The 13059-nt window shown below is 32.1% G+C and overlaps 1 protein-coding gene across 1 annotated transcript in view; it reads right to left on the bottom strand.

Annotated features, from left to right (window-relative positions):
• Window positions 1–12635, bottom strand: part of LOC143255334 (uncharacterized) — a 76612-nt gene extending 63977 nt beyond the window's left edge. The window contains exon 1 of the mRNA XM_076510820.1: window positions 12491–12635. Coding sequence (XP_076366935.1) covers window positions 12491–12626 — 136 coding nt within the window. The 5' untranslated portion in view covers window positions 12627–12635. The remainder of the gene's footprint in view (window positions 1–12490) is intronic.
• Between the last annotated feature and the right edge of the window lie 424 nt (window positions 12636–13059).

Below are 13059 nucleotides of genomic sequence, written 5' to 3'. Positions count from 1 at the left end.
GTTTTACTACGCCCAATCTCACCAGCGATGGCACGTTGAGAGAGACCTTGCTTCTGCAGCTCGACAATTCTGCCACGTTTAAACTCTGTCAACTTTTTAGTCTTTGCCATGTTTTAACACAACGTAACACAGAAGATGTCAGTGGGAGATGTTGACAACGCTAATGCTTGAATACAAATGACTAACTTTCGTTACGTGTTCACCGCTTAACGCTTCGTTTCAGTATGGTGTTAAACTTTTGACCAGCTAGTACTGAGGCTAATTTTATAGTGTTCACATTTTCCCTATTAAATGCTAAATTTTTTTTTTCTCTTTTCTTATTTTCATCTTTCGAATCTCTGATATAAGTGATTAAGTCTAACAACGCAAAATGCATATTTTTTATGTTCATTGTCCTTAAGATTTTGGCCAGCAGTGTAGATTGCTTTATGTACAAACAGAATAATGAAAGCCTAGACCTATACCCAATGATAATGGTTTCATTTAAGAACACCTGTATGTGTTACCTTATATAAATATTAAATGTCCAGATGAAGGGTGGCTAGTCAACTAACCTTATTTTTACATTGGATTTGTACATAAAATATGGCTAGTAAGCACAAAAGTATTTTTTAGGATTTTCGTGAAAAAAATTTCCTATTCTATAATACCCAGAGTAAAGTAAGCTGTAAACTTTTGCGACGAAAATAAACTAACAGCTCACATCTAAAACCTTATCTGTGATTTCTTTCCAACTGAAGGGCGTTATATTTATTGTGACTGCTTTAGAAAAACGTAGATACAGCCATCCAATAGGTATAGTCGATTTTTGACTGCTTTTAGTTTTAAATAGTTTTTTCATGACTAATCAATTAAAGTTCATGGTGATATTCACCTTTCACATACTAAATCACTTAAAGACTGAAACCAAGTTATAGTTCATAAACAGGCAATATTAAATCATCGTTTTTTTAAAAAAATATATCACATTATATAACGAATAAAACGTCTGATCTATCTCTCATCAATATTACTCTCATTTTTTATTCAATCCTGAATTGACTTCCACAGTGTGTGTTGCTATGTATTAATCTACTTTCACATTTCATTACGCAGTACTAGTTTTACTGTATAGCTGTATCTAACACTTTGATGACAGAGATTACGAAATGCTGAATTATTTTAACATAATGCCTAAATCGTCTGTACTGATTAAGCTCTTGCTTCCACAGTATTTAAAAACATAGGTTATTGGAAACTTGTAGATAATTCATAGCATAAATCCTTAATTTCACTTATTCATCTGAATAGCGATACTTTGGAATACTAGTTTGATTTTTATTGAATAAATAACGATGTTTCTGGAGGACTATGAACTTACTTTGTTGAAGACATTGTAAATCATCTCTGCATCTGCCTGATCAAGGGAACAAAATGTAACAACAAGGTTTAAATTGAACAGCATTTATTCATACAATTACAAAAATACAGAGGACGACCACAGAATGTAACTGTAATAGTGATAAATCATATAATCGCCACGTCAACAGGTGATGAAGATTTGCTACTACTTTTATATCGTGCGTCAGTAACTCAACAGCTTTATAACGTGAAAAACAAAGAATTACTAGTGGTTGACATACCACTTCAAAATTTCTTGTGGTCACCCTTTGTGGTAGAAGTTTAAAATTGGAGGACTTTTTACTGTTTGAAGAAAACTAATTAAGCATTTAGATGATAATGACAAAACCTTCTATGAAAGAAGTAATGAAAGAAATATCCGGCATTAAGATGAAAAGATGGAAAAATGATTATTCCTTGGAAGAAATTTCATCCGTATGTAGCACAAATTACACAGAGTCATCAGTTGATTTTTTTATTACTATCCTTACAGGTAAGTAAATGGTATGCGAGACTGTTAAAATTGCTTTAAATAAAGATTATATTAAATTTTCATTGAAAATTATCAAAGTAAAACTTGTATTTGACTTTATATATATATATTAAAATTTTGTAAATGTAAGACGTATTTTCAGTATTTAATATTGTCTAAACACCGTTACTTAGTGACTGTAAATTTGGTATTCTGATGAGAAATTAATTTGTTTGATATTTAAGCATAAATTATATTAGTAAGTTACATTATTATGTTAGCGAGTATTTCCACAGATGACTTTCATTTTCACAATTTAATAAGTACCACATTTTTGCTTTCCATGAAATGCCTTTTTTCCAAAGTAAGACATACATTAGAATATACTTACTCGATTAGTATTTTAACAAATTCTTACAAATTTTACTATAAGATTGTTTGTTTTTTTGGATCTACATTTAAACGGTTTAGTTTATACATTTAGAGACCTAGATTTACTTCGAAACTTCTCTCAAGCTGAAGAACAGCATCAAAAAGTTAGGGCACTGATGTATTGTTAATTTAAGATTTTGGATCATAAAGACTTTTCAACTTCGGAAACTAATACTACATCCAAACACAGCTCTTTACATCTGTCATCGTATATCAACAATTGTGTATTATGCTTATTTTTGCAGTGTATGTTTACAAAATATCAAAATAGTACACTGTTTATTTATAGTTAAGTACAAAACTACAAAACGGGCTATTTGTGCTCTGCCCATCACAAGCATCAAAACTCGGATTTTGGTGTTGTAAATTGTGCCACTGAGGTGTAAAATTATTCACAAGTTAGTTACAGACTTCGATTAGCGAACTTAAGTACATAAAACTAGATTGAAGAATAAGCTTTTAAACTCGTTAGGAGTTATGTCTTTGTGCTGTTCGTAATTGCAAATACAATTGAAAACTAACGTACTCCTCATAATGTTATGTTATTTTTATGAAGTCATATTTTTTAAGTTTTCTCACTGTTAGTAGTATTTATTATATTATCACTACAAAGTGAATTTCACATTATTGAGTAAATCATAATTTTTTTTCGTATATATGTATATACGAATAAAAAGCAAATCTTTCTTCTAGAGTAAATTGCTAAAGCTCTTGTAGTGTTAACTACTGTACAGCGTGAACATCGATATTGAGAATGTACGATAAATTATTGGGAAAAAGATCGATAATTTCACATAACAACAAAACACAGTTCAGTCACTTTGTTAGATAAATACCTCACAGCGTAATCGGTTCCCACTCTGGAAATAATGAACTTAAAGACGACGGCAGATTATAAGGAAAAAAGGTGTTTATAATGTAGTATAGTTAAATACCGTTCTTTTCTTTTCTAGTGCTTTTTGCACTGAGAGCAAAAGATAATTATAAACAAATATGTGAGGGAAAAATAAAAGAATTGAATTTTTACCCAAGACATTGATCAAGTTTAACATTCAAGTTCAATCACTGTATATGACTTTATGTATAAAAGAGTTTTTGGCCCCCAATGGATAAGCAGTTTTTCTAAACATCAAATGTATCTTCTAACAAATTGTTGTTTTCCATGGAAGCAATACAAATGTTTAGATCTAGGTATATAAACACTATTTTTAAGCTAAAATATGTATATTGTTTAATGAAAAATTACTTTAGTATAACCAAAACTGAAGTTTGCTTCTAAGTAATCTAGAATTAGTTAACAAAGATCTGTGTGTGCTTGTTTCTGATTATAATTAGTTGATAACTGAACCGGTTGCTATCAAACTAAACGTGTGCTCTTACGGCTCAGAAGAGAATAATAAGATTATCAGAGTTCGGATCTGGCATCCTGAACACTTCCAGGTGCCCCTGTGTCTGACATGTGGGTTGAACTCGAAGGTATGCTATTATTTTCATTTCTTTTTACATTTATTTACGTTAACCGTCCCTAATTTTGAAGTGGTCGGCCAGAGGAGTGGTTCCCAATCTCTTTAGTGCTTCGAACTGACAACTTTAAGAACTTTACAGGACCATTTAATATACAATCATTCATCTAAAAATGTCACCATCCATACCTTCTTTCATTACGATCATTTTTCATTGTTCAAAGTAGGCAGTTAGGCCTTTATATATTGGTATATATTTAATAATTCCGAAAGGGAAAGATGGGCTATATGAAACACGTGCATTATTGTTATTATCATCACAACAAAATATGCAGAATTTAATGTTTTCATCTTACTAACTATCAATTTTATTGAGAGTCTTAAGTTTATTTGCCTGGAAGAAACAGGTCACATGCAAAGTTTCCAGTACATCTAACATACCCACAGTGTGGTTTTGATAGCATTCATTGCTGACAACCATGTTTCAGAGAAGCATGTTGAATGAAACAGAATAAGAGTCTTCAACACCAGGATGTTCTCTCTTAATTTCAATCCAGAAAGAAGCCATAAAGAGGATGTGTTGAAAAGCGTTTTGAGACCTCCGTCATTACTTTGTTTTAAGAACTGATTTTCTTGTAATGCTGATGGAAAAGGTTTGTTGCAGAGGTTTGAAAATGGATCAGGATCCATTATTTCTAAGTTATTCAGTAGTTTGCAAACGGAAAGAATCGTTCGAATGTTTTAGACAAGAACTGCAGGTGCTCTTTTCTCAACTGAGAAAGTTCCTGCATGGTTTCTCTGCCAGTTCAAAAACAGATGTCATCCTCTTTTGCAAGAGCACGATTAGTTAATTCAAACGGATAAAAATGGTACTTGGATAAATAAGTTTGGATAGCTAGATCTGGTCACTGAAGTCAATGATCCTTAGACAGTTTTTTTTTTTCTCGAGAGAATCACTGCAGCTCTTCTTTTAAATATTCTGGTAACCTCTGACAAGAGAAGTTCTCTGTGATCGGCATCCACTTCATCATACAGAGATTTAAACAGACAATAGATAATTCAGTGCATTGACTTTTATATGCAATTGGAAATATACACACATATTGTTCAAAATAGCATGAAAAAAATCTCGAATGATAATTTTCTACTGGCCAACATTTCACGGTGAATAGCACATTGTGTATATTCCTATTATAGATACCAAAGGACTTTCCAGTTATAGTGGCAGCTTCAGCAGTAAAACTTCCCACGAAAATTTATAATCAAGCTTCCTTGGTACATACTTATATAAAATTCTGATGATTTCTGTTCCTTAGCGTTTTTGAGCACTGAAAGTACACGCAATAAATCTTTGTGCATATCCTTTTCATGTGCATATCATACATCGAATAGTAGCATTGCCATGTTTACTACATCAGTAGTTTCATCAATATGAATATCAAGTCAGGGAGATGATTTTTTTTTTCTTTTTAACAGCTACTCCTCGATGTCTGCAGTCATTTCGTCAGTCCTCCCAGCAACCATGTTAACAGAGAGGGAAACTTGAACTGCCGCACGAACTGTTGATTCTTCTAACATTTTACAGTATATATCGTTGGTGACAGGTAGAATAAGGTTGTTTAGCCTTTGCAGTTTGCTGATATACTAATAATGGCGCCTTCCGTGCAAACACATTGGTAGATATACTGGTGAGAAATAACTGTCTTTGGTTTTGAAACTTACCGCTTTTTTTCTATCAAAAAATTGCAGAGGTTTCTTTTAGACCAGGATATTTTTTTTCTTTAGATGACTAGGAAGCTAAAAAGCTTTCAGTATTTTGTTACTTTGAGTTTCTGCATATATAACAAACAGATGTTTAGATTCTTTGGAATTGTCGAACGGGACAAATTTATATTTAATATGCAAATAACCATACTTGCATTTGTTTGTGTGCTTTTTTATAACAAAGCCACATCTGGTATCTACTGTGTTCACCAAGGAGAACTGAACCTCTGATTTTAGCGTTATAAATCCGAAGACATCACTGTCCCAGGGGGGGAAACGTGAGTTTGAAATTGGAGTTTGTTGGTGTTTTTGCATTTTGTGTGTGTGTGTTTTCTTGTACCAAAGCCGCATCGGGCAATCTGCTGAATCCCTGCTTTTAGTGGTGTAAGTCCGTGGACTTACTACTGTACCAGCAGTGAACCTGTATTTTGTACTTCACCAATTTAACAATAATTTCAGTCGTTCTCTCTTTTTGTCTTTCTAAAGTTTCAGAGAAAATTGTGTCATTATTAAGTTTACGTTTAAACAGGAGCACTTATACATACAGTATTCCAGTTTCTGGTACCATGATGCAACAGAACATGCAAACACATGCACATGGATAAAATAATAGCTTTTATATAAATAAACAACGCAATACTCTTATCATATAATCCGCTAACACTAAAGTTACTTATAAGTCATTTTGGACTTTAAAAAACAGCAACAATAAAATACATTATTATAGTTAGGCTATTGTGCAACTTCGAATGCGACGAGGATGTCAATTTTAGCGTTTTATTTTAATTGCCAAATTTTATTTTTATTCATTTTATTTTATTTTGATGTAGAAAACAAGGATACTTGGATGAAAAAAAAAAGATTAAGCAGTAAATTATTCAATTATACACGATAGCCTTATAATGTGACATTTAGTAATTTAACCATCTTTCATAACGTTTTGTCACGATTTGTCTGCAACAACAGAAACTCTTTTGGAGAGCAGTAGCGGTCCACGGACGGTCGTTTGAAACCACTGGATTGAGTTAGTTGAAAGGCAACTTGTCAACATCACCAATTATCAACATTTAGTATTTGACCGTGACTCTTATAACACATGTAGAGATTTCTTTCTTAATTTTGATTGTAACGCAACGTGAATCAATGCGGCACTTTAACCACTGGACCAGCTTAGGCTCGATAAAGGTCACTTTTGTTTTTATTATGATGTATATTGACGGCAACTCCGCTCAAAAAAGTTGAGAAATGTGCAGTCACTGCTGACAAATTCATGAAAAAGCCACATATGGTCTTATACTATGGATACTTTTTACTGTCGTCATAAATTCTAGTGAGTGGAATTTTTCAAAATAAATGATAAAGTCTTTTATATAATCACATTAATGAAGGTTATTTTCAAAAAATCAATTAGCGCTAAATGTAAATTCGTAAAATACTACCTTATAAAAGTTTGAGATTGTTAAACTGACAATAAATAAATATATTTTGCGAGATAACAAGAAAATTAGAATAACTACAAGACGAAGATGACTCCTTGCTCAACATCTTTTGTTCCTGAGGGAAAGACACCATAATTAATATCTACCTGCCAGTAGTTAGCGTACCATTCCCAACACTATTGGATGAGAATCATCCACAACCAAGTATTGGTCCCTCAGCATATTATGCTGTAGGTATTATACATCAGCCATTAAAACATTCCTCTCCTTGAACAAGCTATCATTGGTTCTTTCCAAACAATGTGTATTTACATTAATATGAAATAAGAACATTCATCCAGTTTTGCTCATTCAGTTGTTTGACATTCTGTTATCCATTTCAAACTTTTGTTTAGCTACCTCTTTTAGTAATGAATTTTAGCAGCTACACATTTTCTGAGGCCATTTCACGCTAGTCTGTGTTTTACTGTTCTGAAGGTAATATTCATACATCCACTTACAGATGGGCCACTGACAAGATCTTGGCTTGAACGTATTTTATCAAGCAAAAAGCGTACCCTGAGTTATATAACACCACATGTAAAACATTTAAGCTTTCTATCTCGATTTCCTCTGTTTTGACATTTTCATATAGCTCTTACTGAGACATCCGCTTTCACCTCAATATGTTGCATGAAATAGCCATCAACAGACAAAATATTGGTTTGGACACATTTGTCGTGTAACATTTTTGTCCCAGGAAGGCCTTTAGTGCATTTACCACTCTAAATAGTATGACTACTCGTACTATTATAAACGTTATTGTGGTTTAACACTGTGTCATTGGTTGAATGGTACCCAATCACAGTATAACTTATCAACATGTAACTGCACTCTGGTGGGTGTCATCTTCTTGAAGTAGGATTTAAAATCTGTGTTTTATACCAAATTTATTCATTATTACTATGATTATTAACTATGCTGTATATCCTTATATATTTGTATAAATAAAATATATTTCGCTAAAGTTTTTATAATACAAAATATAATTTGTATAATTCAATTAGATTATGAAAGAAAAGATTATATTGCATGGATATCATGAGCTTAAAACAATTTCTTAAATGATTTTAAAGGAAAGAAAAATAAAATGTAAAAAATAACTTAAATTAATATGGTTATTTTCTTTGTAGTGAAAAAATAAAGTTATTTTTTTATGAATTCACGAAAGTTAATTTGTATGTTTTTATGTATATATGTGTATGTTTATGCTTGTGTGTGTATACAGAAAGTAGGTTTGTTTCGAATCTTGCGCAAAACTACACAAGGGCTATCTGCGCTAACCTTCCTTAATTTATCACTGAAAAGCTAAAATGAAGGAAGCTAGTCACCACCAAACACTGGCAGCTCTTGGGTTATTCTTTTATCAACGAACGGTTAGATTGGCCGCTACGTTATAACAACCCATGGCGAAAGGATAATCATGTGTGGTGGGAACGGTGATTCGGACCAGCGATCTTCATATTGCGACTCGAACGCTCTAGCCACGTGTCCGTGCTGTAGATAAAATGTTTGAATACATCATATAAAATAGCTTTAGAGCCTCAGCACGTCCATTATGTCTGAATAGTATAGACGTATAGCACAGTATTTGTCTGAAACACATTACGCTTCCCTGCCTCCTTTTCATAATCCATTTTGAGTATAAGGACGAGGGTTTTACAGCATGCATTGTTCAGTTACGCATAAATTTAATGGTATTGCATTCGACTACTTAATCCCTTATCCTTTTTATGAATTACCACGAATACCTGTTTCATTCTACAGCTTCTTGATATATATATATAATGATTAAATATGAAGTATGACTGGAAGCCTTGCCTTAGTGAGCCCATACCATCTTGGCCCAGTTTTCACAATGAGTTCATTGTTATTCATGTTGCACACTGTTGCCTGTAGAACGTCTTTTACCACAGAACTTTATATTCATTGATTTCTACCTTTCACAAGGCGCCACATTTTATTTTCCACATCTGAAAATCCACTTGTTGCAGGATGGACTTACTAAACCAAGTTGTTTTATATTCCTTTGTTTTCAGTATTATTAACTACGAAGTATATTCCCTTCTTAGAAATTTAAGTACCTTATCTGAGCACATGTCTATATGTTATTAGTTTGTGAATATTTTCCGTCAGAAAGGACTGTTCCGACTTTTTCACAAAACAGGAATTTTTTCCCGCTGGCATCACACCATCCATATGAGGCTAAACAATGCAAAGTGTAGTTATGAAATATTTTGTTTTACTACAATTTTTTATGAGCTGTAGTTGTCATGTTACCTTTTAAAACTGTTTTAATATAACGTCCTTAACCCTCTGTACATATGTTTTTAAAGAATATTACTTTCATTAATACACTTACAATAAGATCGAACACGCATTGTATTAGCTTATATGGATCATAGCAAACTCAATTAATTTAATAATTACATTATTATTTTTATCATGAAAAAGCTGACTGCCATAATGAGCTGGTTTCAGCTCTGTGTTTTCTTTTGAAAATTAAATTATAAATCATTCTTTATTGTTGTTCAGAGTTGCTTTAACCTCTGTAAAACATAGTCTTCTTCCTTCTGTATTAAAAATCTCGGAAAAATGAGCCTACTCGTAATAACGGAAAGTTACTGTATCAGATTTATAGTAAAGTAAAGATCACAATAAAGAGATAACAGTTTATATTGTTATAACAATTAGGTGAACTAAAGATTAGAAACCTGATGGAAGTAAATATTCTCATAGTCTTCCTCTTCCCCCGGTACTGTAACTGTATAGTCATGTATAGAAGTTCTTAGTCCAAATCATGTAAAACCTGTCTAAGGCGGAATCACACGGGTCCGAGTAACATTTCCGACTTAAGCAGGTTTTGTAGCTTAGACATACTGAACATGCATTTCCTTACTTACATATAATTTTTGAGCGGAACGTTATCTTTGCTTGACTGAAGGGAAGTAAGACGTTTGTGAATAACGTTATTATACTGTTTATGCTGTATTTATTATAATAAGAACAAATATAGAGATTCAAAATATACACAAGTACACAAAATTGTAATGAAAATTATTTGAATAAAGTGTCCAATTTCAACTGTTTTGCTTTTTAATGGACATTTTCATGCGGTTAAAAATGAACTCCAATACGGCCTGTTGGAGAAGTTCATTTTCTCTCTTCATTTAGCATACAATTTGATAGCGTTAATATAACTTAACATTTGCGATGAAGTAGGAATTTATATGTCTTACTATCTTTTCCATTTTGTTCATCTTCTGAACCTCTCGCACTGTTACCATCTTGCGATCCAATTATAGATTTTAAATCAATTTCATCAGTTTCTGTTAAAACATTCTCGTCAACGTTCACAAAACTTTCCTCGTTCTAGAATCATCTGCTTCAATCTTCTCAATCAGAGTTTGGATTTCACTAGAATCGTCATAACAAACAACTTCTCCACACTCTCTGCCATTATCAAGAATAAATCCACAGTTTGTAAAGCACTTTATTACGCATTCATCTTTTATGCCTTTGATTGAATAACTTAAAAATGCAATTGCATCTAACACGTCAATTTTCATGGTCATTTCAGATGCTCTCTTATAATTGTTCATATTTGCAGTAATATGCTGAAACATCAATTTTTTGTATTTCAATTTTATACCCTGTATAATTCCATTATATAGTGGTTGTAGAACTGATGTTGTACATGGAAATAGAAAGACTAAACGAACACTTGAAAGTTGAACTTTTGGGTGACGAGTTGCATTGTCCAGGAAAATAGAATATTCCTATTTTCTTGTTCTATTCTTTTGTTTAATTTGTTCAAACATTCCTCGAATATAGTACTTGTCATCCACGCTTTATTATTCACTTTCCATTCTACAAGAAGTTGATTCTTCTTTAAACTTTTGAAACAGCAAGAATTTTTACTACTTCCTGTTACCTATGGTTTCTCTAATTTTCCATCAGCAAATGCGACAAAAAATTTAGTCAATTGTTTTTTCGAATTGCGACTTCCGTAATAATGACGGCAGAAAAAAGAACAGTATATATTTAACCAATACTTACTGTAACAAAATGTCCAAGAATTTATTAATATTTAAAACAAATTATAATTAAATAAGAAATTAATATTTAACCAAAAACATATTTTTCCGCCTTACTCAAGTTCTAATCCTACTTGCTGATAGATGAGATGGTGAAAGACATGTTTCTGTCTGCGTTACGCAGGTTCCACCATATAGAGTACCTTTTATTGGAAAAATCTTAAAATAATGCTACAAAATTTTAATATTTCCAGGTTGCACAAATTTCCGTTCTACGCAGTTTCTGGCTTAGACAAGTTTTACTGTATGTATGTGTGTGTGTATATATATATATACACAATGCCACAGAGAGGTCACTACATTATATTAAGGTGATTTCAAATAAGTAAATTAATAATTCACGTAACAATCATAGCCGATATAAAGTGTTGCTAAAACAGAATGTATAAGAATTGCATTTTAATATTACTTAGCTTCGCGTAGGTAGTGTGATGACGTTTTACAATACAGTATTTTGCAATAGAAACTACGTCGCAGGACTATTGTCGAAATGCACGGCCGTAAGATAGAGCGTGATTAGACGTGGTAACACTGACTTTAACAAGAACGTGAAGCGTTCAAAATCATTCTAATATAACGTAATGAATCACCGTATCACACTGAATAATTAATACGTCTGTGATTACTCCTAATAAAAAGTGAACATATTAAACGTCTTTAAAATTTTAATTTACACTGTATAAATATATTTAACTAAATGCGTAATTAAGTTCAAATGACAAAACGAATAAATTATAATTAACTTTGTGACTATAATCAATACTGAGCACATAAAAAACTACTGTCTGTGCTTTTCGTACTTCTTTTGAATAATTATTTTGTGTGGTGTCGTGTCTGTTTTCCAGTGTTTGAGCTGCAACTAAAATATATAGTTCGAGTTTTACCATTGCTCCAGCTACATGTCAGAAGCTGGAGCCAAAATCAAACCATTATTGAACCATTTATTATAACTCTGAGAAGCTGTGAATAAATAACCCAAGACGTGTGTTTCTAGTGCCTAATCAGAAGTTCAGTTTTCTTTATTTTCCTAAATTTTGATTATAATGTCTTTACTATGTTTTCTATAAGGCTTAGTAAGACAATAGACAATTCATCCAGTTTAAAACATATTGTTAATTCTGTTTTAAGATTTTGCTGACTAGTTACAAAAATGAACACGAAAATAAATATTTAGCGCTATTTACGAACTTTTATAGGAAGTTAGACATATACTTTACTATAGTCATAAAGTATTTAAATGTCAATAAACTACGCCTTTTTTGATAAATTTTCAGAATATATGTGTATATCTACAGATGTATCAAAATCCATTAATACCACTTGTAAACTCGTAGCCAGTACAAATATATATGCTTTAAAATTATGTTTACAATTTAATTAAGAGAAAAAGTTGATTTGACTTACTGTTATTATTTGAGCTAATGGCTAGCGCAAACAGCAACAATACAGAAGATATCCACCCCATGGTTACTACACAACCGCATGCATTCCACTCCAACAACTGTCTGTTCAGAATGCTGGTGACTCGTGACGAATTCATTCTTAACACTCTGGGATTAGTTGAGCAGTTTGGGAAACAGTGCCATCTGTTGACAATAACCACGAGCCTTATAACAATAACTGAATAAACTGAAAAAGAAAAATAGAGAAGATAATTCACTTGTTTCTTTCAGAAGTTTAATTATGATTAAAAACTACGTCAAATGGAAAAAATGTTTCAATTAAAACAGTGAAGCATCTCTTTAAAGTAGCATTTTACTCCAGGAATTGCCCGACCTCATAAACTTACTATAGCTTTGAAAATTTCTTCTTTCCTACTAGAATGCGACATTTTAATAACTTATAAGTAAAGTTTAAGCAAAGACAAACATGCCCAAAAAACGATTTTTACTGATTTTTATAGTCTGAAAGAAACAAATAGCACTCAATGTTTTTAACCTACGAAGTTTACATAAAGGCATTTATTAAAATTG

The sequence above is a fragment of the Tachypleus tridentatus genome, chromosome 7, assembly GCF_004210375.1.
Source record: "Tachypleus tridentatus isolate NWPU-2018 chromosome 7, ASM421037v1, whole genome shotgun sequence".
Lineage (NCBI taxonomy): Eukaryota > Metazoa > Arthropoda > Merostomata > Xiphosura > Limulidae > Tachypleus > Tachypleus tridentatus.
Note: the sequence above shows the minus strand (reverse complement) of the source record. Positions and strands in the feature narration are given on the sequence as shown.